The 27,837-nt window shown below is 39.8% G+C and overlaps 1 protein-coding gene and 1 long non-coding RNA gene across 3 annotated transcripts in view; one reads left to right on the forward strand and one right to left on the reverse strand.

Moving 5' to 3' along the window:
• LOC136018095 (uncharacterized) overlaps nucleotides 1–12,916 on the forward strand; it is a 48,045-nt gene extending 35,129 nt beyond the window's left edge. Inside the window, exons 4-6 of one of the 2 annotated variants that reach the window (XR_010614234.1) lie at nucleotides 7,589–7,675; nucleotides 7,998–8,088; nucleotides 10,340–12,916. This is a non-coding gene — a long non-coding RNA (uncharacterized LOC136018095). The remainder of the gene's footprint in view (nucleotides 1–7,588; nucleotides 7,676–7,997; nucleotides 8,089–10,339) is intronic. The other variant, XR_010614235.1, reaches the window with a different exon arrangement.
• Nucleotides 1–27,837, reverse strand: part of DOCK3 (dedicator of cytokinesis 3) — a 208,073-nt gene that overhangs the window by 24,951 nt on the left and 155,285 nt on the right. Inside the window, exons 25-40 of the mRNA XM_065687003.1 lie at nucleotides 27,690–27,817; nucleotides 26,622–26,726; nucleotides 24,425–24,523; nucleotides 22,187–22,281; nucleotides 21,248–21,323; nucleotides 20,217–20,317; nucleotides 19,883–19,941; nucleotides 17,777–17,925; nucleotides 15,817–15,902; nucleotides 13,692–13,787; nucleotides 12,016–12,076; nucleotides 11,505–11,598; nucleotides 10,479–10,627; nucleotides 5,522–5,608; nucleotides 3,729–3,833; nucleotides 21–162 (exon numbers count right to left, since the gene is read on the reverse strand). Of these exons, the coding sequence (XP_065543075.1) occupies nucleotides 21–162; nucleotides 3,729–3,833; nucleotides 5,522–5,608; nucleotides 10,479–10,627; nucleotides 11,505–11,598; nucleotides 12,016–12,076; nucleotides 13,692–13,787; nucleotides 15,817–15,902; nucleotides 17,777–17,925; nucleotides 19,883–19,941; nucleotides 20,217–20,317; nucleotides 21,248–21,323; nucleotides 22,187–22,281; nucleotides 24,425–24,523; nucleotides 26,622–26,726; nucleotides 27,690–27,817 (1,632 nt within the window). The remainder of the gene's footprint in view (nucleotides 1–20; nucleotides 163–3,728; nucleotides 3,834–5,521; nucleotides 5,609–10,478; nucleotides 10,628–11,504; nucleotides 11,599–12,015; nucleotides 12,077–13,691; nucleotides 13,788–15,816; nucleotides 15,903–17,776; nucleotides 17,926–19,882; nucleotides 19,942–20,216; nucleotides 20,318–21,247; nucleotides 21,324–22,186; nucleotides 22,282–24,424; nucleotides 24,524–26,621; nucleotides 26,727–27,689; nucleotides 27,818–27,837) is intronic.

A 27,837-nucleotide genomic window follows, 5' to 3' on the forward strand; every position in this document is an offset into this window, starting at 1 on the left:
CTCATATCATTGAAGGATACACTGGGCATCACACTGCAGTATCGAGTCATCTGGGTGGTTTGGGTGCTGCATTGCAATGGCTTGTGGGAACTCACTTAGCATCCTCTGCTGGAAGGCTTCCAGCCTCTCATAGTCGTGGCCCCGACAAACATACTCCTTGTTCTGCAAGAAGGACAAGCATAAATTAGTCTCCTTAAAAGTAAGTTAAATTCTGTTGGCTTTTATCTCACTTTAAATTTTACTGCTTCAAACCCAAAGAAAAATGACAGTGTCGATATGCTAATGTGAGAGTAAAATGCGCATTTAACACAGCTGATACAGGAATAATTCCTTCCTTTTTTCTTTACAATGCATTTAATCAAGAAGTGATGAATAAGTAGGCTGTTCCAGCGACCTCTCAGCAGAAAGATGCCTCTGATCCATACACACAGAGCATTCAGTCCTATTGTCTTTTCTTATTTGCTTTTCAGACAACTGAAAAGGGACGTTTTTTTTAAATGGACTATACTGAAACATATCAATCAAAACTTAATACCAAGTCACCAGCTCACTGCTCTACACTGGGAAAGCTGCTGTCAAATACAATTTATACCAGATGGATAAAAGTCCTCAGCATTCCATAGAACAGTGGGAGATAGATAAGTTTACCAATTTATCAGTTATCCTTAGAGAGGAGTCGTAACAAACTGTTCACAGAAATCACCTGCTTCATCACTGCTGTGTTGTCACAGCAATACAGTCCTCCTCTGATCATGCTGAACAATCCATCCTCAAGAACTCCCCTGTCTATAGTGGAGTAATATGGAAAAGCTTTACCAAGAATTCCCACTGGCCACTTAGCAAATTCCCCTTCAGCCCTAAAAGCACTTCCCTCTTGAACAAAACTTTGTTTCTGCTAGTAATGGAAAGCTTGCACTTAGATATGCCTTGTGAGGCATTAAACTGCTTGTGGAGAGTTCCTGGATGCCTTTTGAGCCATCTCAAAACAGCAATACACAGGATTTCTAAAGCCCTCAGTGTCATAAAGTCTGTCCTGCAGTGTCTTAACCCTACTTTTAACTCTCATACCTGTAGCAGTAACTAGAAATACAGGAAGAATTATCACCTTCATAAACCAAAGAACAGTTCCTCTCCTTCCGTTTCCTGCATGTGGAAGCTACAGTATATGCAATCATGTTTTGTTAATTGCTCTGGAAAAGGGTTCTGGCCGAGCAGTTCTTGATCTTGTAGCAAAATCAAAGCAGCAAACCCCAATCATGAAACACAGCCAAGGAGTGTAGTTATCTTTGGCTTTGCATTTCAACTTTATGGAGCAGATCTTATGTTCCAGCTGTGACATATGTCACTTTGCATGTATCACTCACAGCAACCAATGAACTGGGAGACAAATGGCATGATGAATCCTGACAGTTCAGTCTGTAATTCTCAAACATTACAGCCATTATTAAATTTGGAGTGAGTCCATATTTGAAGGTGAGTCTCTTCATGGCACTGCATTCTCTATTTTAGCTTTTGATTGCAGCAATCCAGAAAACTGTAAGCCTATAAATAATGTTATTGTGATTCTAAAAATAATGCCGTGAAAACACCTCAAAGCTAAATTTAATAGAGTTGCCAACACAAGATCTCAGAACGTGGCTTGTCAGGTCTTACTTGAACTTCTGGTAGGTGGAAGACATGGACAGTTTTAATTTACTTATGTAGGAAAGCTAGAAATAGATGCAGAATCCATAGAAACACGAACAATGGCATTTCTAGACAAAGGGTCCTTAAAGATGTAGAAAGAAGTTATGTTCTGTCTTAAGCTATACAGTAACAGACAAATAAATGAGAAAAGAGCATGGAGTTATTTGATCATTTTAAATCATTCCCATATCCATTTGAAAATTTTAAATCCTTGTAAATCTTTTTCTTCTCTAGAATAGCTGCTTCCAATCTCTTTACAGTGTGATCCATGCTGATGTGATTGCTAATGGGCTTAGGCTGTGCTTTGCAATGTGTACGCTGTATGGATCATTAGAGAGAGAAAGGAGGAGGATGACTTTTAATGAGATTGCTACATTAGTAATCTGCTATCAGAAGTACTGCTACCAAATATAATTGCAGAATTAACAAGGATTATAATTATGAACGCTCATGTTCACTGTTAATGTCTCCAGCCTGGTACCCATGTTGTTAGACTGTTCCACAAAGAGTAAGTGCTGCGCACTGGAAACTTGTGTGGTGTGAAGCACCTCAGCCATGCAAGGGTGCAAGAGAAAACTTCCACAACATCGTAAGAGAAGTGAGATTCACTGATATTACTTCAAATATAGGAGTGCTTATGTACCATAACGACTTTGTTGTCATTCATTTTATGAAACATCTGTTGTTAGATATGAAAAAGAAATTGTCAGTTTTCTTCCCTGAGAGAGTGGTGAGGCACTTGCTCAGGTTGCCCAGAGAAGTTATGGCTGCCCCATCCCTGGCAGTGTTCCAGGCCAGACTGGATGGGGCTTGGAGCAACCCGGTCTCGTGGAAGGTGTCCCTGCCCATGGCAGGGGTTGGAACTGGATGAGCTTTAAGGTCCCTTCCAATCCAAACCATTCTAGGATTCTATGATTGTATGGAGATCATCAAAGGGCTGCTACTGCTCAGTACTGTAACACCTGTCACTTCTTCAGATTCCTCTGCCAGGTATGCTTCACAAACCCATTTAGGCTGCTACGTTATGGCACTGTTCACCTTTGAATAACATGAAGCCACTTCTTTATTCATTGGTGTTTTTCACCTTGGTTAATTCCAACTTGCCTTTATTTCCCCTGCCCATGCTTCCATTTAAAGACTGTAATTAAACACCACTGTTTAAGTTCTAGTTAAAAAAAAAAAAAATAAATTCCAAAACCCCAAACCAACCAACCCCAAATCAGAGGGAGAGTGCAGTTTTCAAATGGTACAGTTTGGCTTTTTGTGGCTTCTTACTGTATAACTCGAGTGGTGCCATCTCCTGACAAGCTACTTGTTTAGAGAGAACACAAAACATGCACCTCCAGTCCTTGAAAGCACACTCTAAGTTAGCCTGGCCTGTCAAGCTAGATGGCATTTACCACCAATTTGTAGACGGCTCTTGCAGCAGTTGTCAGATTATATTCCTTCCTTGCTCTGAACTAACAACAAGACATGGGATGAACAACTGTCCATTTTGATTCCTCATTAAAAGAAGAAGATAACTGTACTTTTAACATGGACTGCAGACCCAGCTGATGTTGTTTGCATCAGCAGACAATAAGCTCACAGTGAGAACACGGCCAGAGAAGCTGCTAGGCTTTTGTTGAAAGAGGAAATTTTTGCTTGCAGATAGCATAAGAGAGTCATCACTCTGGTATCAGAATCATTCTGTCGTGTGAGACTTTTTAAAGCCTGATAATTTGAGATGATGAAAATTAGTTGAGTAATGACCCAGCACTGCTGCAGTACAGCATTTTGCTTAATATAGAGGCCGTTTGTGCTGCATCTGCAGGTCGTCAAAAATACACACAGGCATGACTCAAACTTCTGCACTCCATTCCCAAGAACATTTCCAATGGACCCCATCCTTCAGTTCAGCCAGAAAGCTGTTTCTACTTGTGCAGGCATAAAAAAACATAAGCTGGGTAGCAGACACCATATCTCCACAGCAAAAGTACAAAGCCTTTAACTGCTACTCTGAGCCTGGTTGCTTTGTCATATTTTGCATAAGCCTGACTTACCCGCAGGAAAAATGGGAATTTCCGACCATAAAAGCCAACTCTGAAAAACTCAGGTTCTAAGCGCTGCTGCTCCATGATATTATCATAATAGGTGGCTTCCATTTTCTGTAGAGGACAAAAATAGCTGCTATCAGACCCTTAAACATTAGAATCTCAGGACACATTCAGACACCACATTACCGTTTTGCTCCCACTATTTGTATGAAAAGACCAAAATTCTGTTAAAAATTACTAATGAAACAGTCTCTGTTCATGGTGGAACAGACTATGGAATCCTCACACTCATTCTACAGTTCTGGAGATGACATATGAAAATCTTGTTGTATCTCATTTTAAATTAAACAGGTCTTGCATGTAATCTTCTTAGCACTGCAGAATTAATGGCAGAGCTGAGATTAAGATCTATGTTGCCTAGCTCACAGTGTCCTATTCTTTCCTACAGCTCAAAATCTATACCACTGCCTGGGAAATTACATCAAGTCAATTGGGTTTGCCTTAATTGAGTTGAGGGGCATGAAAAAGACTGAAACAAAATTAAATCTTCTACAGCTCTGTGCACCAGTAGGTTTAACATGGAAGAAAAAGGGGTTTTGGAAAAGTAAAAGGACTTTTCTCTAGTTCCAATTATTACCTTTGTGGCACTGTGCTAGCATTTATATCCAGAGTGGGATTTCAAGACCCCTTGCCAAACTGAATCTCAGTTGAAAGACTCACAGGAATTTCATTATAGCAAAAAGATAGCTTTTTAAAGGGAAGCAGCAGTTTGACATCATTGCTTCCACTGCAGGGAACCCTAACAACAGCTCTGAGTTCCAACATTGTATCAAGGTTTTGTTCTCAGGTTCCCACATCCATTAATGCCTTTTCTAAAATGGAGAAAATCCCAAAATGACTGCAGGAAAAGTAAAGGGATGTGTTGAATGATGTGAATGGCACAGAGAAGAACTCTTTAGAGTGGGGAGAAATTCAAGTTGGTTCAAGGCAACACAGATTTAGGAAACCTGAACAGAAAACTGATCCCACACAGGTGAGTGAAAGGATTAGGTGAACTGGTTCCACGGATCAGCTGAGATGCTCTTCATCTGCCAGCTGATTAGATCCAAATAATAATGAGGCAGCAGCAAGAATAGCTGATTTACTGATGTTTTAGGAAAGAAAGTCTTTGATTCACAACTTGACTAAGCCTTTATCCTGCTCATCATTCATGATTACGTATTTCCTGTACAACAGGATGTTCTACATGTCTACAATAAAGAAGTGCACATCCAAGGTGGTCACCTAAACAATCTTTTGGGTCACTCTGAGGAAAACAGGTTCTTCAGAAGTGCAGTTCATGGGTCGTAACTAGACAGGTATATTTGGATAAGAATAAATTTGACTTTTAAAGAGAATTTAAACCACTGTGTATAAGAATACAACCACACAGCCTAAATCTTAAATTTGGATACATGCGTGCTACCCCAGGGGCCAAAAGCAGAATGAAATATTTTCACATTCATAAAGCTTTTAAGTAACAACCTGAACTTTGACTTTCTGATTCCAGCACGATGCTGGAAATGCGCCCTGATTTCATCATGTGCTTGGTTTTACTGGTTCTTGTAAATTTCTAAGAACACCAGAAACGTTTGCCTTCATTCTTTCTCTCTTGTTCCTCTCATGTCAAGTGAGACACAAGCTGTCCTTCATATTTTGGGGATTAAAATCAAATGTGTGTTTCCAGGCCATCTGAATTTACTGTTGTCTCTGCTTTGAGCAGGAGGTTGGACTAGATGAGAGAAACTGCTGCTACTTACTCGAATCCAGCTGAGGCTCTGATAATCATAGAGGCTTTCGTACTGGACAGCCAGTTCTCTGCACAGCGGGATTCCAAACTCCCAGCTCTGTGAAACCAAAGCAGATCACACTCACAGCAAACAGACTGTTATTGCCAGCGCAGCTGAGAGGAATATGGAAACTCAATTTTGGGAATTCATTTGGTATGAAATGCCAGGGATTAGATGTGAAAATGCAGTGTGATGAAACAGTTTCCATTAAATATCAGATTAATTCCTTCTTCAAGATGGTAACGGAGGCATATGTTCCATTGAAATTACACACACATACTGCTTGTTTTTGACAGTTCATTCATGAGACTGGGAACTTACGCAGAGAAAGAGAAACTAACACTTGTTTCTTCTTGTTAGACACCCCTATAACCTACCCCCAATATCCTTTGCTTTCTGCACTAAAACTCCCTGGAGTAGAGCTGGGGCTTAGCTCCCCAGCAGAATGCTCCCCTGCACACACGGCTGCTGCTTCCTACCGAAAGCACAAAACTGTCAAGCAATGGGAAACACTCAAATACAGGGACAAAACACCCTCAGAACTGACCTTTATTACTGCTCTGAGTGAATACCCATATTCAGAACTGAAAGCAAAAAAACTTCCAGTCTGCATACAGTAAATCTTTCCTAACATACCATACACATTACCCTCAGATGTAAGGCAGAGACTGAGTTTGGGCACCCCACTCTGAAAGACTCCTGTTACATCACTTAGCTTTTTTAAGTGCTCATTTTACACCTTGAACTGAAATCTCCTCTCCATCATCTTCAACCTGCAGAGATAGGAAGCCTCTAGGGGGGACTGTTTGTTAACACACTTACATAAAGGAACCCCAAGGTCTCAGCTGAACCTTTACTGGATTAACTTTTATGCATTACTGGGCTAACTTGCCAGCTGTTTCCACTGGGACTCTGTTGTAGTGAAAAATGTGTGAGTTAGACTATCACATAAGGCTTTAGGAATATTCGTAGCAATACTGTAAATTATTGGTAACGGCAATTAACAGTAATTATGTAAAATATTAGCACTCAATATGGAAATAGTTTTTCTGGTTACATGTATCTGCATTTAAAAATGAATCTCTACACTGTTTGATTTAGTGTATTAAGTACTTTACAATGCTTCACACACATTTGTAGTGTTTGGTCTCTCATCCTTATCAGGAAAGCTTTTTATCTCTGAATAGCAAAACTACTACATGTAGTATTGTAGCAAAATAGCAAATACTACTACATGTAGGTAAACAGCAAATAGCTATTTGCTGAACAGCAAAACTACTACACGTAGGAACTTTTTTATTAAAATAAGGGATTTAGTAAGAACTAAAAAGGCAAAAATAATGACTGTACATCTATTTAGGTTCAGTTAATTACAAAAACTGACATGAGAATTTGCTAAATAGAAGATTCTTTTAGAATCAATTGTGATATTCTGACAGTAATTTGAGATGAAGGGAAGCCTGAGGTTTATTTAGCTAAATATAATATGTACAAGAAATTAACTAAAAGACCAGGTACTTGACTACTCAGAATATTACTCAGGTACCTGTGATCTCAAACAGGATTTTTGCTGTGGGTTGTCAAAATCCACGGCATACAAACTGATACACTGAATTGAGATCAACAGCAGTAACTAGTTCAGTGCTTATGTTTGCAAACACAAGCACCACTGCATTGTTTAACAGGTTTCAACATTCTTTAGAGAGATATAATACACAGATTTTCAGTCCTTACCTGATCTATATTCACTTGAAATAATGGAAAAGTCTCTTCTGAAACATCTTGCCAGGAATAAATGGCTTTGGTCACACAGAGTGTGAGCAGAGTCTCACTTCCAAATGGCATGCTACGTAATTCTGTAATCTGCCTGGTGGACAGGAGCAGAAAGCTAGCTGGCTGTCTTCCCTTGAGGTGATCCTAAAGATGTGACCTTTTCAAGCTCCTTTTCACATCTTATTTCTCTTTACACCAGCTCTTTTACATGTACCCTGATACTATTCCTGTCACCCTAACTCAGGCTTTCTCTCTTTGTTTCAGTTGGATTTCCACACGGATAAAATCCACTCTGCTACCTGAATATTCGGCAGCTATGACATGAGAGAAGCAAAGAAACACAATATACAGGTAACTTCTTAGAGAGAGAAGAGAGTTTGAAGATACTTGAAAGGAAAAAAGAATGAATGGGTATCTGAGTCACTGGGATCCTCAGTTTTAAAATCTGTGATGTTCATGAGTACCATCCTCATGATCTAGAAAGTTAATATGTAATTCCACGTGCTGTGCAAGTGTCACTTCCCTCCAAAGCATCGTTCTTCCCCTCTTCAAATGATTTCCCAATGTCTCCACTGTTAATTTCCCTCATCACTACTTTCTGTTCTGTTGAGGTCTGCCCTGGTTGCATGTTCTATATCATGTCCTTCACTTGAAAAACACATTCATATGACAGTTTTTGCAGGTTTATCCTATGGCACCAGAAACTCTCAGTTGAGTGCTACTGACTGCACACAAGGAGGCACAGATAGAGACAACTGGCTTCTGTAAGTACCGGCTTGTATCTACTCACATCCCAGGGTGCAGATTTCTTTTGGAAATACAATTTACATGAGGGTGCACAAGAAAAATTCAAATGTTGGGTATGGAGCACATGATCTAAAAATAAATGACTTTGGAAATACAGCTTTGGGTCTCCCACAGCACTTGGCTGGCTCAAAGGAGAATACACACAGTGATGCTGCAACTGGAGCTGGTCAGAATTTTAGTTAGTAAAATCTAGCAGAGAACTGGACAGAAAAGGGTTGTGTAGTTTTCAAGCTACTGCTGTCCAGAAGCATGATCAGTTGGGTTCCAACTGTTCTATTTACATTTTCTTCAACCAGAAAACCTTGAGTTTTAACAGACAAAATTGTAACTAAGTTAAAAAAAAAAGATAAAAATCTTCAATTACAGTTCTGCACCTGCACACTCTGCTGACTGAGCCAGAAACCAATTCAAAGCATACCAGGAGTCAATAGGAGGGAGCATACAACCAGAGTGAAGGCTGAAAGGGCTTTTAATACCTTTGTTCCTTTCCAGCACATGACTGCTGCCAACAATATTGAGGAGTGACTCAATTCTGCATCCCACTGCAGTGCTTCAGGCCTGCCATGGGCCACACCACCACTCCTTGCCCTCCACTGGCATGGCCTTTATGTCAAACTCACATGGCAGTCTTGTGGCCATAGTTTTACCCCACTGCTGTGCTGAGAAAATCGTCCCACTAACAAATGCAGATATTTTTTACTTCTTTTTAATCCTGCTTTGACTTCCTTTCTTAGTGGGAGATGCCAGGAGCAGCATGAGAAATTTAACTCTAGAAATGCAACAGGACACAGAACAACACATTCTACTCTTTGGGACGTGAGAAGGGACCATCTTAGGGTAGCATAGAAAGAAGCTATCAGACATAAGGCGAGGGAAGCAAATCTCTTCTGCTGCCTGAACTGTTCCATTACGCAGCAACAGAAAGAGTGCTGAAAAGCAGCAGGAGAATTTGGCTTCTCAGCATCTTTGACTTCCACAGTGTGGGTGACATACACACTGCTTAAGTGGATTACTTAGTTATTTGGTTACCATTTATAATAAAAGAGGATTAAAATACAGAGTCAAAGAACTCCAGAAGCATCCAGTGGGGAAAAACACTCAAGAGGTTAACACTATAATGGATTCAGAGTTTTATAGTGAAATTACATCTGTAAAGTTTTCAGTCCCCTTCAGCACATCCATGGAGTGCCTAGTTTTGTTAAAAACACAGGCTCACTTCCTTTACATAGTCTCTAGATGATCTCTGTCTGCTCAGGCAGCACAGGACCGCAGTATTTGCACAAATCAGTAATTCAAATGCAATCTGAAAAACCCTGAGAATTTCTGAAACTGGAGAGAGAACCATATGCACTATTACAAAAGAACAATTCCGGTAGAAAACAACCCCATAAATAATTATTCTTAATGAATCACTTCTTCATAAATAGGCCATTTCTTCCTACACACAGGAATCTGACTTCCTTTTGTAGGTTCTGCAGAGAATATCACTGCCAAATGCAACTTTCTATTATCAGGGTTAGGAAAGAAGGAGCTGAAATGGCAGCCCCATATGAGAACCGAATCACATTTGTATTTAATGCCACTGTCATTGTCATCACTGGCAAAACCAACCCCGAGGCGCACACACAGATGTTATCTTCCAGTAATAGAAGCTGCAGGAATTTTTCTAGAGAAAGGAAAAATCTGAAAACATTCTGACAGATGATATCACTTGTAAGGTTCATCTCTGAAATGTTCCCCAAGCACATGACACAAGGGACTTAACACCCACCTCTGCAGCAAGTAAAAAAAAATACTTACTGTAGGAAACCCAAACTGAGTATGTGAAATTGGAATGTATTGATTTTCTTCTTGTGCAGTGGATGGAACTGCACTTTAATTGAAAGCCACTTGAACAGTGACACTGGAAAGACTTAAGTCTTTTTTAATAAAGGGCACTGCCTGCCATTTACTTCTATAGCTTAGAAACAAAACAAATCCTAATGTGAGTCATAACACAGCAATCTGCATAGACAACTACCAAATACGGTCCTGACCCAAAAAGCTATGGAACTGGTGTCATTCTGCCACATTAGGTGATCCAGAGTTTGGTTTAAAGATATAAACATGTTTTGGTGTTTTCCCTGTTGGCCTACCTAAACTAGCTCCAAATGTTATGCATCATGAAATACCCATACCCATTTTTTCATCTGTTTTTCTTTTGTCCAGAAAGCCAAGAAGCAATGTGTCAAGTTAGAAAAGCTTTTGATACAAATTCACTTCCAGAACTGAGAGGACAGGCTTGCAAGCCCTAAGTAAGTCAGGAAAAGGGAAGGAAGCTGCTGGAAGAGAGAAGAAGTTGGCATACCTTCCCTTTGTTGAAGTAATGGATAATCTTACGGCACAGACCTTCCTTACGTTGCCACTCTGACTGAGATGGATAATGCAGGAACTCTCTCAAAGGTCTGTCCTCCCACTGAAGCAACTCACAGTACAAAAGCAAAGTAAATGCAGCCTCTGTTGGAAATGCAATTATTGAACACTGAATCAATGACAACAAACAAATAGAGCCGGTAGTTGAAGGGTCACTAGACCTGCTTCCTAAACAGCCTGTAACTTCTGATTTACAACCTCAGACAAAATTCTCAAGTCTTAGATGATCATTAATTACTCAATTACCTAAAATAGCAGCAAAAAGCTGTTTCCTACAAATCTGATTTTTAGGTACAAATATGTCAAGTTTCTTTTTACCACTCCTTGATTTAAATGCGTGGTCAGACATTCAGATATGTAACTAGGTTTGGAATCTGCACCTGTAAACAGAACTTGGACAAGACAAAATTGTAGTCTTTACACTTTCCAAGTGCTCTCTAAATACTACAGTGCAGGGAAATATGACAAATGATAATATAATGCTGGCTTTGTAATTTTACACTTCCTCTAGATTTGATCCACTCTCGTGATTTTTTGAATCATTTTTTCTCTTAGAACACTTTAATGCAAAATTCAGAGTGTAACTAAATAGTTAAATGGTTGTGTGGGCACAGATATACATTATTTGACTTGAGGGAAGGAGCTGGACCTCAGGTTCTTGAGGATGGCAGAGCACTGGAACAGGCTGCCCAGGGGGGTTGTGGACTCTCCCTCTCTGGAGACGTTCCTGTGTAATGTACTCTGGGTGGCCCTGCCTTGGCAGAGGTTGGACTGGAAGATCTCCAGAGGTCATTGCCAACCCAAATGATTCTGTGATCCTGTGATTCTTTCCTTCCCAATTGCCAGAACTGATGTATACAGTTCTTTCCCAAAGAATGAATATGATGTTAGAGTGTAACACTGGGAAAGTCAAAACCTTGCACAGGATTTCAAGCAGACCCCAGTATGATGTGTCACTAACCTGTGTAGTTCTCAGCCTGTAAGTGCATGTCACACAGCTTGTGGATGTAGCGGATGTACATCTCTTCCTTGTTAATTTCGGATTTATAGAAATTCTGTGAAAGAAAGAGAGAGCTGTCATTGAGCCCCTGGGTGTGTAAAAGTTATTGAAAAGAGAATACGTTATTTGTGTGAAAGAGAAGAATAATTCTTTTCACATTCACATTTATTTAACCCACTAATTTTACCTTGTCATGATTTTAAGCAAAAGTAGTCAAAAGATGAAAGAAAAGGCAACAGAAGTTGTGGAACCTGTCACAGGGATACTTAGAACTCAGCTGGACAAGGCCCTGAGGAACCTGACCCATTTGGCTCCAATTCAAGCACAATACCTGTTGTTCTGTTCTGTCATCCCAGTGCTTGTATTCTGAAGCTACTACACTTGCCTGAAACAGATTCCTATCCCAACCTTTCCCAGCCCAGTTTTGACAGCATTGCGCAGGAGTACAAAGAGATAAAGGAAACATCTTTACCATAAGGTTAACGGTGCAGCCAATTTTCTTGTTTTCTGTTTCATCTCCTTTCATACAGTCCCTAGGAAAGCAGACAGTGTTGAAACATTCATCTGCGAAAAAAGTCCTTTGAAAATAAATCTGAAGCTGTCTTATCCTCCAGAGTTTCCTTAGATCACAAGCAACAGTTCATCACATACTTTATTTTATGAAGTTCCTCTAAGAAAAAACTCCATATCATGGCTTAAATGATACGGGAACTGAATGTCCTCTTACATGTCTGCTTCAGAGAACAACCACCTGTAATGACTGCTACTTCATTTCTCACAACAATCTGAACAAAAATCACGTAATAGTGGCCAAAAATCATCTGAATGCAAAATCTACTATAAAAGTGAAAGAATATTATTTATGCAGATGTAAATATTTAGTGGTTTCCTAGTCAAAGCATTAGCTTGCATGAATTCACCTATCCAGTGTACTGTTGGCACACTGAAAGATCCAACCTCAGTAATTTTGACTAGACTGCTCACTTTTCATAGGTAAATCACAAAATTTATCTGTAGTTTCTGCAATAATTTAGAAATCATTCCTATTCAAGCAGTACAAAAAGTTAAAGGCTTCAGAAATTACTAATTGTGACTTGAGATCAAGTCAAATTCAACTGTGAACAAGAGACATGTTTAAAGCAGTGACACAGCAAATGGTCTTGAGAAATACAGCGTCGACTAACTGGCAGCTGGACTCCAAGAGATGCCAGTGTGTTTCCAAAATCCTGTTCTGGGATTGAAAAGATTTGATGTGTATTAAAAAAATCGAAACGTGGTATCTGTTCCTCAGTTAAGCATGAAAAGGTGTATCTGTGTAGCAAAGTTGTGTTGACAGCAGATGTCATTAAAGAAAAAAAAAAAGCTCCCTTGCATTCCCTTTCAAGGTCTTGCAATACCTGGTCTTGGCACAGCAATAGTACAGGAGCTGTTGTGGAGAAACAAGCAGGAGATCCAATCAAACTGGTAAGGGTAATGAGCAGCAAATGAGAAAGCACAGAAGATGATCTGGGATTGCAGAATACCCAGCCTAGTCACAGGTTTTCACCTATAATGAGCAGCAGAAGCAGCAGAAACAATTTGCACTCCTGTCAGTAGGCTAAAGATAGAAATATTTGGAGCAGTTCCATTTAGTTTCAAATCGTCTGTCATTCCATAAAGACACCTCTGACTATCTGTCTGTATATATATGAAACTAAAATACTCTTGTAACTGAATGAAAGCTCAGCTGTATTGACACAATAGTCCTGCAAGCTTCAGTCTAAAACTCAACAAAGGACACCTAATTTAGAGTGGAGTCTTGTACACATGAGTCACCCGCTGACACGTCACTCCTCCTCAGATGGAAAGTTTTCTAGCCCTGCATGAGGCATTCAGCACATCTTGGTCCAGCAAAGGCATTCCAACTCGTTCTTGCATTTAGGATCTGTTTTGCTGAATTAGGCGAGTACATTGCAGTAATAGAAGGAATTAATTATTTAGCAACCTGACTAAACCTCAGTACAACAGCAGTGGGTTAGACTTGCTTACACAGTACTTGCCATCGGAAAAGCATGTGGCTTGATAAACAATAAAAATACTCCCTGTAGCAAAGAAATTTGGTACTACCTCTTTACACACTTCTTACACTTAGAATATATAACCAGGTACCTGTAGTCAAGCAGACGCTCCATGAGACGAGTGACTGATGTAACAAAAGATATTCCAGTCTCCCGCCATGTTTCTTGCTCAATCTTCTCCAGCAAACTGTTTGGAGATGGAAATACAGCAGATGAAACTTGCAGGGAAGTGGTACAGTGCATGCAGACAGCCACAGAAAACTTGGTTTCTCCCTCATCAAACAAATTCATAGAACTACTGTCTTACCTGGGATAAGGCCCAAAGAGCTGGGTTCTACTCCAGGCAGCATGAAGCAAAGACAAGGAAATTACAGAACTGACAGGAAAGGGGAAAAGTATCTTCAAATTATCATATAAAATCTACGAAAAAGAGCAGAGCTCATGGCAAGAGTTGATGCCCGCAGTATTACCTGTAGCCTGGAAACTGCAAACAGCAGTCAGGAGTTGGAAAGGAGTATAATCCTACTGCAAATACATCTTCATTGCTCATCCCTACATGAAGTTTTGTCTAATTAGCCACCAACATACCTTAAATCACTATTTATTTAAACTGTAAATAAAGGCAATTTGTTCCTGCTCAGCAAACCAGACACCACAGCGAGCATCTCCCTATGAGACAGCTGTGAAGGATAGGAGAAGGCTAGAGTGAGAACACTGAAAATCAGATTTTAAAAGTGAAAAAGGAAGCAAATATACATGCGAAGTAAACTCATGTCTGAACCTCCATTTCTGATACAGAACTTGCCACTTCTGTACTGGCAAGAGGAAATAAATTCTGTTGGGTGCTACACTTGTCCTCAGAAGAGGCAAACTCTTCTGTACTGGAATGATTTCCAGCCGAGGGAGCCAATTCACATTTCAGCAGTATAGCTGAGACAGAAGAAATTCAGGGTCAACTGTTCATTATCACACAGCATTTATTAGCTTTGTGGAACTGTTTTCTCAAAGTTCACATTGTTCTCAGAAGTCAGTAGCAAATATGAACTAAAAGGTTGCTGCACTTCCAGGCTGTTTCTTGGTATTACGTCCAGTTGCTATCATTTAACAAGCTACAGTCTCTGAATTCTTAACATTTCAGGTGACAAATGTCTTCAATTGGAGCAAAAGAAATGCACAATATTCTCCCTGCCAGGTAAATGAAATTAAAAAAAATAAGAATGGATAGGTATTTTCTTTCCTTTATCCCTGAAACAGCCTGAGGTTATCTGCAAACATAAGATGCCCGACTTCCCAAGGCTGAATATACACAAATCAAAAGTGAATACATTCACGAGCTTCCTAAGGATAAGCACACAGGCAGGGCAGCCTGATCTATCTTGAAACTGAATGTATGTGCAATGTAAATGCAGAAATACAGGTACTGGCTCCAGCAAAACAAAGGCTGAGCCTCAAACTTCTGCCATGCTACATAAAATTGAGGGCCACATAAAATTGGCTGAGATATATAGCTGAAAATCTGCTCTGTGGCTCACCGGAGCACTAAAAGATTCAGGGTTAATGGCTCTGGACTCTGAGTTCATTTCAAAATAAGTTCTTTTGAAATCAACTAGGATCACTGGAAGTGAAATTTGGAGGCAGGTCAGTCATCAACCAAGAGGAAAGTCAGATGTAAAGTCTGTAAGTTTATCCCATAAGTACACATTTTTGATGTGAAAGGGAGTGGAACAACAGTGTCAGTACAGACTCTGAAGGAAGCACCTTGCAACTGCTGAGCCAACCAGAACACGACCTTCAAAAACTGGAAGCAGCAAAGGACAACAGTGAGGAAAATCTTTTGTGCTCTAACAAGGCCTGACTTGCTTGACAGTACAGGCTTCTTCTAAACAATCGTAAGGCCATGATTTCACTTACTGCTATGTAAAAAGAAAGGTACTGGCTTCTCTAGCAAATCAGGTTTTGATAGGAGGATGGTAACTACTTACCTTTGCAGCACATCAGGTGTCACAGAAAGAAGACAGAATTTAGAGTTTATATTCCTTTCAGAATTAGAGTGATGTATTTCTCTTTCACTAAGCCATGTCATGAAAACCTGTTGGAAAGCCCATTACTGCTTTCTGTAAGATTCAGCCCTGGAGCTCTGAATGCACAGGTTGCTACCTTTGACTCTTTCAATGACCCTGCCCCACACAGAGTGAGCAGACACTGGCATAGCTTACAGCAGGCTGAAGAGTTCCCTGTAGTTCTCATCACCTTTTCCTTCGGACACCAGGCTGTCCAGCTTATCGATCAGCTCGGCTTCCACCTGGAGGAAAAAGCAATTGGTCACAGATTAGCTGCTCATGTAAAAGATGAGCTCCAAACACTAGGAAGAATGGAAGAATATTTTATTTCTCAGCCTTGGGGCTGCCCACTTCTATGTGCAAGTGATTTATTTCTCCTTGGCTCAGTTAAATGGGCACACTTCTTATTTTTCAGTGAAACATGACCAATAATAAATTATCCTTTCACTTATCAGGGTCTAAGTAAACATTTTTGGGAGGAAACACTTCTTCCTCAAAGACCTTCTGAAGTTTATCTCTTACCAAATAAATCACTCAGACACACTTCTGTGAACCAGTGTATCAGACAAACTACATCCTGTACTGTCAAAGAATACCCATGCAGAGAAGCTAATTCATGGCGTGCTTGCCCCTGGTCTGCTGTGATGGTTCTGCTGCTAGGTAAGTGATTTCCAGTCATCCAGACATCATTACACTGGAAGATTATTTGTTCATTAAATCCAGATTTGTTGAACCTGGCTATGATTATATGATGCATTTTCTTTTCACACAACAGTATCAATATGTTTCTATTCCCTTAAAAAGGTTTTGAACATGTATTCATTTCCCCCCCAGTCTAATACCACCTATTATCAAGTTTGATATCAGACATTGCCATTAAATTGATTCAAGTGCAAAAATCAATGTGCCCAACATTAAACAGAACCATTTCATGTAGTCTGGGAAATCTTGTAGAAAACACACTTTCAGTCCTATTGAAAGCAGAGGTTCCTAAAGGTTGAAAGCTTTTATAGAAATACAGTTTGTTTTTATTTACAGACAAGTGTAATTTGAGTTTCTCTGTTTTTCAGCTGCCAAATTGCAAAGAAAGTAAAGATGAGAAGGAAAAGCAAATCACCCAGTGGCACACAAATGGGGTTGGTGCTCTTGTCGCTGGAAATCATTAAAGGGTGACCTGATTTAGCCCATGAATCAGACTGCACCATTATTCTGTATCACTGAAAAAATAACCTTAAAATGTGAGAGAATAAAGAAAGGTCTTGAAAAGGAACTTCCAGTATTTGCCGAGAACCAGTTCAGTATTCCAGAAGTAAAGAGAAGCTCAAAATTAAAAAAATTACCCTCTCCTTGCTTGTGATCTACAATGACTTGACAGAAATCCATAATGCATCTGTCTGTCAGCTCTCTGGCACTGCACTGGACAACAAGTAATTTCCTGGTTCCAGCAGCTGTTGTTATTAAGGTTTAATACATCTTGCGCTATTTAACTATTTCATTCTCACTAATGTACGTGATTATTCTGTCCTTAATCTTAAAAAGTTCTCATATATGCTTCATAAAACACTGTGGAAAACTGCTCCACAGGTAATTTAAGAAATATCTTGGAGCTCTAGTTTAGAACACATTACTGAGAATAAGAATTAAATCAAGATTATGAAGAGTTTATCTTAATACATAAAATGTAAATAGGTCCTGAAACTTGACTATGAGTATCGGTACTTATAACTGTGCATGCCACAGCAGGGACTGTTCTATTCTTAAGCTAAACCAAACAAAAACAGGACCATGATCAAATGCTACTGTAATAATAATAGTAGTAAATAATAGCAATAGTAATAATCAGGGGAGTTGAAGAGGAATGAAAACATAAGGTCCTGGTAATGCTTTTCCACACAGCCTTTAATAGGTCAGGTTATGGAAAAGGTCTCTTATTCTCGAATGATAGTTTAGATCTGCCTTTTTAATGAGTGTGTGGATGATAAATAACCACATGAATTAATGACAATTTAAAGAAAAGAATTTACTGCTTCAGAGCATTTATCCAGACACTTGCCTGCAGTATTTCCCCACAGTAACAAGGAAAACAATACTACAAATGCTTGGGAAGCCACTTCACCTGTTTGAAGTTGCCATTCTTTCTCTGCTCCCAGTCCATCATGTCATGGAAGATGGGGATCATGATATTCCGGACTTCTGGTTGTGGAACAAGTGTAACACCAAGGAAGGGGCCAATCATTCCCGGAATAAAGTGAATCTTATGTTCACCTGTACAACACAAAGCAATTGTAATTAAAGAAAAGCCTCTGTCACTGAGAAAATAGGGAACCCCTGCAATACAAAGTCTCAGCATGAGCATTAGGAAAGCAAACACTTTCTTTTCCTGAAAGGACTGGGAAACAGAATTTGCTTTATACCATTCCTTGCAAAGGCTCTACGAGCATTCTGAATTTCACCGTGAAAGCCTTCAGCAAAGACTGTCAGTGCATTTTACTTGCAAAGGAATTGAAAAGTCAAAATTAACCACTAAAATGGGGAAAAGAGCCTACAGATACTTCTAACTTATGAAGAAAATGATTTTGAAAGGGCTGGTGGGAACAATGGCATTTAATAGAGCATATTTAGATTTCAGACAACTACAGAGCTCTTCATCCTCAGTGCTATGGAAGTCTCCATTTCATACCTGACCTTGACTTAGGACCAAATTGCTTTGCTTCTCAGCAACAGAAACTCAAGGCTTTTTGCCAAGAATCTCTTCTGTGGCATGCTTACTGTGCAGTCACAGAGAATAAATCAGAATAGTCATGTTTGGAACAGCATTCAGTGATAAATATCTGTATCTAAAGATCTAAAATGGGTTTCTTGCTTCTCATTTGAGTTTGTCTAGCATTGTCTTCTGGTTATTCGATCTCTGTTTTATCGGAGAGCCTTCTAGTCTCCACACAGATGCTTAGAAACTGCGATCAAGTCTGGCTGTATCATCTCAGCTGTGCCAGACGAGGCAGGCTTCTTCTGTATTTTATAATAAGGCATTTTCTTGCTTCCACAGTCATCTTCCTGACTGTTCTCTGAGCTCTGTCCAACTTGACTTTGCTTGTTTTGTTGTGGGTTTTTTTTGAGCAGGAAAGCAGAACCAGACAAACTACTCTAGAATCAGGTGCACTTATGCAAAAAACTGGGACAGTAGTATCATCCCTCTTCTCTTACAAGGGAGTCTTAACACATCTTCTCCAAGATTATGGTGTCTTTTTTACTCATAGCATTTTACAGGCAGCTCCCATTCACTCATTATCAGCATGATGCACTTACAGTCCCTGTTTCTCAAACAGCACTCCTACCTGTATTCCTGTAAGTAAAATGTTCGTATTTGGCTTTTTTAATATATTGTGTGCAGCCACATTATCAAGTTATCCAATCTCATTTGTTATCATTCTTTTACCCTCTTAATGATTTCCCTGCTCTCAGAACCTTCTATTATTTGTGATCCCTATCGGCAAGCATTTATTTCCATCTAGGATAACTACATGCTTTGATTGCCCTCAAAACATATCCACAGGTATCATTTTTGGTCCCTGAGGGAGGAAGGACACTGGCCTAGCTGTATTTTCTCTGATGCCATACAGATGTTATGTGGCTCTCCTAGTAATAAAATCCTGATTATCTAAATTACGTAAACCCAAGACTGCTGCAGCACACTTCTAAAAGTGCAAGTCCTAGATGAAAAAATCTCCATTTACTTTTTCAGACCTGGGGCAAGATATATTTCCCTCATTCTTAATCAAAATATATAGGAAAAGGAAGGTGAAATTTTAAAACACAAACACTGTGTTACTGTGGACAGGGCTTTTGGTTTGGATTTTCTGTTTGGTGTTCTTAAAGTAGTACTGCAGAATTTGCTGTACATACCAGATACCTGAAGACACCAAAATAAAAAGCTTCAGTGTATGCCACTTCTGGGCTTTATTATCCAACACACATAGCTATGGTTTAGTGATGGACTTGGCAGCATTAGGTTTACAGTTGGGCTCCATGATCTTAAGGGTCTTCTGCAACCTAACTCTGTGATTCTGTAATTCTGAATCAGGACAACTTTGGCTTTTGAATCATCTGCAAGCTTTTAAAGTTGCTTTTAGCTGTGACAAATTTCTGCTTTACAGCCCCCAAAATAAACATTCCAACAGGAAAGCAGGCTTTGGTTGTTAGGACAGAGAAGAAAGAGACATACCCAGGTTCTGCCACATGCTGAAGAGCTCATATGCCATCATCACTCTCATATCGCCGTATCTGAAAGAGAGGAGATGGACAACTGCCTAATGGAACAAGAACTGGCAAGGCAGTGATGTTAAAAAATTGTAATCAAATTCACATCTAAGTCAACATAAGAATATCAAACAACTTGACTCGTCACTGAACACAGTATTAGGAGATGTACTTATTTATTCCCCATGCATTTCCACATCCCAAGTTCCATAATAAATCACAGGGACTTGTGGTGGAAAAAGAAGTCTCCTTTTTGAAGTGGCAGAAGAGGTTGGGAACCCAGCAAAACGTGTTCTTACTTATCCAGGATCTTCTTCCGCTTAGCTGGTGTGGCACTTTCTAGTTGGAGACTTGGCTGGTTTATAAACAGCACTGCCAGGCTGAAGTAAGAGTTCCACACCTGTGACACAGGAGGGAAGTTTTACAACACGACACTCCAAGGATTAAGTTCTAAACAAGTGTAGCAAGACAGACACACATTCCTTTATATGCAGAATCAGACTGCTGCTTTTTGTAATTAAGACATAACTTAATCAGTATGCATTAACTATTGAGATACTAAACTCTAAAGGATACCAGGGGATTATTTAAAACCTGGTAGGAACTACAGTTAAAAAACCCCAAGAAGGTAATGCCATTGGGCTTTCCTCTTTGCACCAGAGTTCAGAAACGAGAAAACCTGGTGACTTCAGCAAAGTTTTAAATCCTTTTTTCTGTAGGTTAAACAGATTCGATCCCTCAAAAATCCCCAGAGAGTATATCAGATCAGGAATGAGAGCTCTATAATTTGGTCTTTTTTCCCAAACAAGGGTTTGCCATCACACTGTGTTGTACATGTGCCTAGGTACATGTCTGTTAGCTTTTCCTTAGTAACACCGAACTTGTTGCCCATTTTCAACTACATCAGATACAGGGAAAACACTCTCCAAGATACTGTGTTCCTCCAAGTTTAAAGTCAACAGCCAGAAAGACACCTCTGGGAGGGGAAGATTACAGATACCCCAGCTTCAGGAAAAGCATTGACTGAGTTTATATTTCATTAGCCATGAATCTCTTAACACACCACACTTGTCAGTTCCACTGCTTATGAAGATTCTTGCTCCCTTTAGGAGGGGGCTCAATCTTCCTGATTTGATCTCACTTTGTACCTGTTCTGCTACCGCTTAATTCCACAGCAAAGTCCAAGTCTTTTATTAGTTAGGTCATCTTCCTCACAGATACTCACATAAATGTTGCAAGTATAATCAGCTAATGTAGAGAACAGCTCTTTTTGACTTGTTACTGCTAGTCTGACAAGATACCAGAACATTTGTTGAGTATTAATTCTTACTTTAAAATCAAAGTCCGTTTCCGTGAAATTCTTATGCAGTGCAGAAGACAGGTACTGAACTGTTGTAACTATGATACTGCAGTCAGAGACAAAGAAAGAAAACAGAAAAAGAACATTTCAATCTGGTGTATAACATATTACAGTGATGTTACTGTACGTACAGAGACAGGCATTTTCCACAGAATCCCTGCTGAGTTCACATAGAAGTTGTGTGTCTTTTTCTGATGTAATGAACAATTTGCATTAAGTAACAGAGACTGAGAATTTACATGGGAGCATTTAAAATCCTGTCTATTTTGCATGGCTGGGCCATGTCACACCTCTGCTGAAATGAAAGCATACACCCATCTTCCATCCATTTTAAACATGAGGTTTTTTGTTTGTTTCCCCAGAGAGGAGCATTTCCTGAAGTTTGAGCTACTTGTAACACACCTGGTGTCATCACTAGGGTCTGCTCCTCCTCTTCAAAAATCACTGAGTCCTCCTGCTAGGTAGGTTAAGGAGGGATGTTAATGGGAAGAGCCAGACATTTAATTCTGTAGTTTACTGGGAAAGGGAGTTGAGAGGCATGCCAGTTGCTACCACTCGGTGTGGGCAGCTGTTCCTTGCCATGCATTCTTATAGTTGCTGTGTCACTCTTACCCTTAATGCAGCTACTTCAGCTTTGGGTTTAAACTTTTAACTCTTGATACCTGTGCATTTAAGAAATTAAAATTTAATTTAATTTAAGAATTTAAGAAAGAGAAGGAGTACAGAAGTCCCAGTTTGGTTCTGAGTGTTAAACTAACTGCCAATGAGGATAAACATCCCAGAGTTCCTGTCCCGATCACCACATCTCAGTCTGATGAGACAAACTGCATCACAGGTCTCATCTGCCCAGATAAGCAGAAAGAATTCCAGCACAGAACATCAACAGTTTATATGTGCTTCTCTACTTACTTGCTGGTGAGCAACCTCATCACCATCCAGTCTCGAGGAAAGACACTCATTTTCATCAGGTTCCGAAATACACAGAAAATCTTCAGGAGGAACTCCTGTCACAGAGGCAAACAAAATTAATAAAACCACCTGCAGCTCAGATTAATCTGTTTTCTTGATTATAAGACAGACAATTAAGCTGTGTGCCCCCCGGAGCTTTGTGTTACTAGGCCATTCACCTGAAACCATGGATACAACATACATGGAGATATGGCTCTATTCATTTCCTATGCACCTAAGATTTACTAAACAAACTGCATCTTAACATCTACACTGGGATGAAAAACTTTGTGTGTAATTGTGTTTGTCTTCCCATAGCTCCAGTGTCAATTTGCAGCTATATTCAAATATACTGGAATCATAATCATCTTTTTATGCATTCATTTCATTAATGTATCTTTCAGAACGTCTTTGCACTTATGTTACAAATTTGACAAAAGAACACACACCCAAGCCCAATAAAACTCATACGCTTTCTAAAAGAGTAACCGAACCCCCCATTTCTGGCGATATGCAGCAGAAAAGATCCCTTAAACACATTCAGCTGAGTATTTGCTTTCCAAAAAACTCCCCAAACCTGAAGACATTTCTGGGTTTTGGTGACCTACGTCCCTATGTCTACAGAGAACAACAGTGAGGATGAGACATATGAAGCTGCTGGCCTTGCAGACTGCGATTTTATTGGTTTTTCTTCTACAGAAAATCAAGACAGCACAGAAGTGGCAGGGCAAGGCTTCTTCAGAACTGTCCAACCATTACTCCTTTATTGGGGTGGAGGCAGGTTAATATCTTGGTGCAACTGAACTAAGAGTAAAGCATCAGAAGTTCCCTGACTTCTGGCCTCATTTTCGCTAACAGTAGTAAGTGAGCACAATGCCTTTCCAAGCAAGAAAAAAGTATTGGAAATGTTACATCAATATGTGAAGGGGAAAAACTGAAATATGTAGATACATATCTATCTATCTGTCTATCTATCTATCTATCTATCTTTAGAAAAAAAGTTGGGTATAAACTCTTCAGGCTCTGTGATAGTCCTGGAACATACCCTTAAGATTATCAGAGGTACAACAGTGTTTGTTCTTCGTGTGTAATGACCAATTTCAGTTCAATGACAAACCTTTTCACTGGTCTGACATAAGAACTATAATTTAGCTTTTAAAAATATGTATAAAAATTAATGTGAATTAATTTAGCAAATCATTCTCCTATGAGCAATTAGAAAGTTACCTGAAAGGTAGTAATCTCAGATAACGACCAACCTGAGATACCCTGAACCCTGCAACCTAAAGGTAAAAAAAAATCATCATCCCAAATTTATCTCCCTGATTTATTCAGCCTCTCTATATGCACAGGCAGTGTTTTGAAGCTGAAAGCCTATTCAGAGAGGACTTCTCACTGCTTCCCCTTTTCATGTGTTAAGTTGACATAACTGCCTGCCACATTAGGTTTTTTTTCTTACTGTCCATATTTTATTGAGTGCCATGCTAATCAAAACCATTTTATATAAAATCTTGTCTTTATTAAATTATCCTGCTTTTAAACGCTCATCATGTTGGTGATTCTCCTCTTTCCTGTGCAAGCTGAGTTATTTTCTGCTGCTGGGAGATGTGCTATTTCAGAGTGTAGGTGGCAGAAAGGCCACCAGAGGCCTGTACCCCTCACCAGCTCCTCCTGCTCCTGGAAGGCCATGATTCAAGTTAATGCTCACAAACTTGGGAAGCATGCAGCAGGTGGAGTAGTACAGCCACTGCTTTGCCAAGAAAGAGTTCATCTGCTAGAGACGTTTGTATCTCCCAAAAGGCTCGAAATTCTCTTCTGGCATAAAATCAGCACTCTTAGTAAGTAAGCTCCAATGCATACTGAACATCTAGTAACATGCTATAGAACTACTGACCTTATATTCACAGGATTAAGAACCCCTGTTCCTTTGACTATGTTGTGTGGTACAATAAAATTATCCTTTTGTGTCAAATAACATCTATCTTGGGACTTTATTTGCTGTTATGAAGATAATTCAGTGCCCCGTGGTCTTAAATGTTTTTGTAATACAACACCTATTATTATAAAAGTGAAAGGAAGGTCCATGAATAGAGTGCCAGTGAATGGGAATGATTAGCAGAGCAAGTAATGATGCAGGGATTCCCCTTGGCTCTTCCTATTCTGAGTGAATCACCCTACAAACATGATGTTCTGTTGTACCTTTAGTTCATCCTTGCTTTGGAAGTTGTCCAGTAAGTGCTGGAAATGAGTGTCTGACATCTGACGAAGCAAAGATAAAAGGCAGGAGACATACTCTCCCTGTTGACCAAAATGAGAAACCATTTCATTCAGACAACCTAGAATTTCATGAATATAAAACTCAGCCTGGGGAAGGGTACAAAGGGAGGGGTCTGAAATGGCCCCAATGCCTATGAGAGGAAAGCTGACATGCACAGAGATAAAAAATACCGCATGTTAACGGTTCTTGTATTACTGTTGTATATAGGAATACACCTCTCAGAGGCTCCTCCATAGATGCCCATTTTAAAGGTCTTTTAAGCAATGTTGTAGTCTAACCAAAACCAATTTAAAATGATTAATACAGACATTAACGAATTGCCCTCCAAGCATGCAGGTTTTGACAATCACCCCTTTCAGTTTCTTAATATATTATGTCTATCAAAGGTGTGACTGCAGCTCATGCGGACATACCAGGAATTATTTGAACTAATTGGTTAGTACTGATACCATGATGACAGCATAGCATCAGTATGGGCTACAAAAGGAGTCTAGAATCTTGTAAATACTTGGCTTATTATTGTGCACCAAGTTATGTGCTGTCATAGCTACAGTACTAGCAGTATGCCAGCAAGATGTTCCGAATATAGCTTGGGTAAGCCAACATGAGCTACAATTACATTTCTGGCCTGCAAAACAGATGCACCCTAACCAGTTACCACAGTATCCCAAAGTGTTTTCCAAAGATGAGCTCCCCCATTTTATATATCTGAAAGCAAAGCACAGAGAAGTTAAGCAATTTGTCCAAGATAACAAGCAAGGCAGTGCCAAGAATGCAAGGACTGTGTCTTTTGACTGCCAGCCCCTTGTACAACACTGATTTTTTCTGCGACAATGAGCACTCCATTTGGAAAATATGCAAACTACCTTCTAAGCAGTATCTAGTGAGATTCCACATATCACTGTGCTGCGAAATATAAATTCAGGAACAAATACAAGGGGATTTTGTACTTGGGGCTGTCCGTCCCATTTTAATTTTATTTTCTAATTGGCTCAAGCATCTCCCCGGAAGCTTTGATGTAGGCTGCTCCAATAAACTTTACAGGGATGAACTTTGTTAGGAAAAGAAGGTGTGCTCTTATACATGAGGTGGCATGTGATAAATAACAGTAAGTCAAATGGGGGCAGTAAAAGGAAACTAAGATGTTACGGGACATTGGCAAGGTAGCACCTTTCTTGTTTTGTATCAAAGAACGCGTCTGAAAACTACTAAATGCCTTGTTCTTTATCAGGATTCTACCATTTGTTAACTTTATCTGAGTTAACATGGAAAGATACAACCTTGTCTCTTTTGTGAGAAGTGCACCTCTGCCCACAACAACACCTCTGAGGTTTCAGCCTGATAGAAAAGCAAGTCTAAAAAAACAGGGATGTTCTGAACAACAGCTTAACACTGTGCAAAAGCTGCATCAGAAACTCTGACATGCAAAAAAACCTTACAGTAAGCTAGAATAGAAAAGGCCAACAAATCCAGAAAAGAAGAAAGCTGAACAGCAGAATTCTATTCTTTTCCTCCTCTTCCATTGCATGCCAATGAAAAGTTTCTTCCCTGTGGCTTATGCTGACAGTCTGGACAAAACAGTGGCTTTTCCCCCTTCTCCCAGCAAGCTCAACAGCTCACTTGATTTGGGATCTATTAATTTTATGTTCCATTTCATTTTCATGAAATAACCAGTGAGCCTGGACAGAAGCTCTCCAGGGTGTTAAGAACAGGGACCCGTCTCACTGAACATCAGGAATCAGAGCCTGATACTCATATAGCCCTTGGTGACACCTATTTGGGGGTAAAGACCTAGGCAGCTACCCAGCTACCATATGCCTCAAGTTCTCTCAATTACAGCTGCAAAGTCAAGTAAGAAAATGACCTGGGAAATCCACAAAAACTTCCTGATCTCCACTGCTTCCTGCAGACCTCACTACTGCACAGATGAAGGAATGGGTATGTGGCTTATTAAGGGAAGGAGACAAAGCCCCAGGCATTCATGCGGCAGAGATGATAATGAGGTGCCAGTGATGGTGAGGGGCTGAACCAAAGGTTAGAGAAGCAGGAAATAGAAACTGATTGTTAGTTACTAACAGTGATTTCTGCTGTGCACTGCGGGCAACGCTGCCCTCTTACCGCCTCCTGAGACTGCGATTTACTCATGATTGTAAGCAGAGTTTGTAAAAGCACATCCAGGAGGCTCTCCACCATCATCTCAACCTCCTCCACGACATCTCCCTCCTACGGTAAGTGGTGAGCAAACAAGGCAGTTAGAAACTGGAGAGAATGGAATTAACAAAAGACAATTGTGCAGAGCCATCCATACCACAAACTTGTTTTGATCGAGTGCTTCGCAATAGAGGTTCAAAGAAGTACAATCAGATTCCACATTGGTACCAGACACTGTTGTGATGCCAGTGTGTGTGTTACCTTGTCAGTCTCTGATGGAAACATTCAGGGTCACAGCCATAAAGGTAAATCTATAATCAAAGGTCTGCATACACTCTAGAACACAACGGGATCAAGTTATGTTCAGGAATCTTCATGCCATGGCAGTGTTATTTTAGCTTATTACCGTGATACCTTTCATGTCATTCCTTTCACACAAAACTGTAACTTGCAATTGGAAGTACACATTGGTATGAATTATATTTAGCACCATTAGCTTCCTCCTTTTAGAGTCAGGTGGGGAAGCTTCCCCACTCTCTGTGTGTGAGCATTGCTTTAAATGATGAAGTTATCATTTGAGATCAGCTTATTGTGATCATCAACGCCGGGTGTTTAAACTCAGCAGCAATTTCCAGAAGTAAGTGTGATTTCATTGATTGGATAATTTTAGAGTATTCTCTTAACATGAATCACAAAGTGCTAGTTACTGTCTCTTGCAGAACTACAAGTCCTAGAGCTGTGTAAAGCTTTTAAACTCCACTGACATCTAAGTTCTGGGCTTGGATGAAGAAAATTAAACAGTGTCAAACCTGGTAAATGCATATGCTTTTTTTCCCATCCTAACAGCAAGAACACTGTGTAATCAGAATGCTCTGAGTCACACACAAAAGCAGACCCTCATTTCTCCTGCTGACAGAAGTTAGCAGAATTTAATTAAAAAAACCCACCTGTGTAAATCCTATAAAAATCCCTCACTCTTTATTTTATAAATAAGTGATGTAATTAAAAAAAATAAATAATCAAGCCGCAGATTACCAAAGAGCTGGTCTTGATTATGGAGAAGATACTACTGAGGATCCCAGAGCAGATAAGTAACTCCTTCTGCTGTCGTAGGTGAAGGTGAATGTGGTGAAGAACTACAGGTAGCAGGATGCGCCGGGACTCTGAAAGAAGGAAAATCAGA

This window comes from Lathamus discolor, chromosome 7, assembly GCF_037157495.1.
Source record: "Lathamus discolor isolate bLatDis1 chromosome 7, bLatDis1.hap1, whole genome shotgun sequence".
NCBI classification, from domain to species: domain Eukaryota; kingdom Metazoa; phylum Chordata; class Aves; order Psittaciformes; family Psittacidae; genus Lathamus; species Lathamus discolor.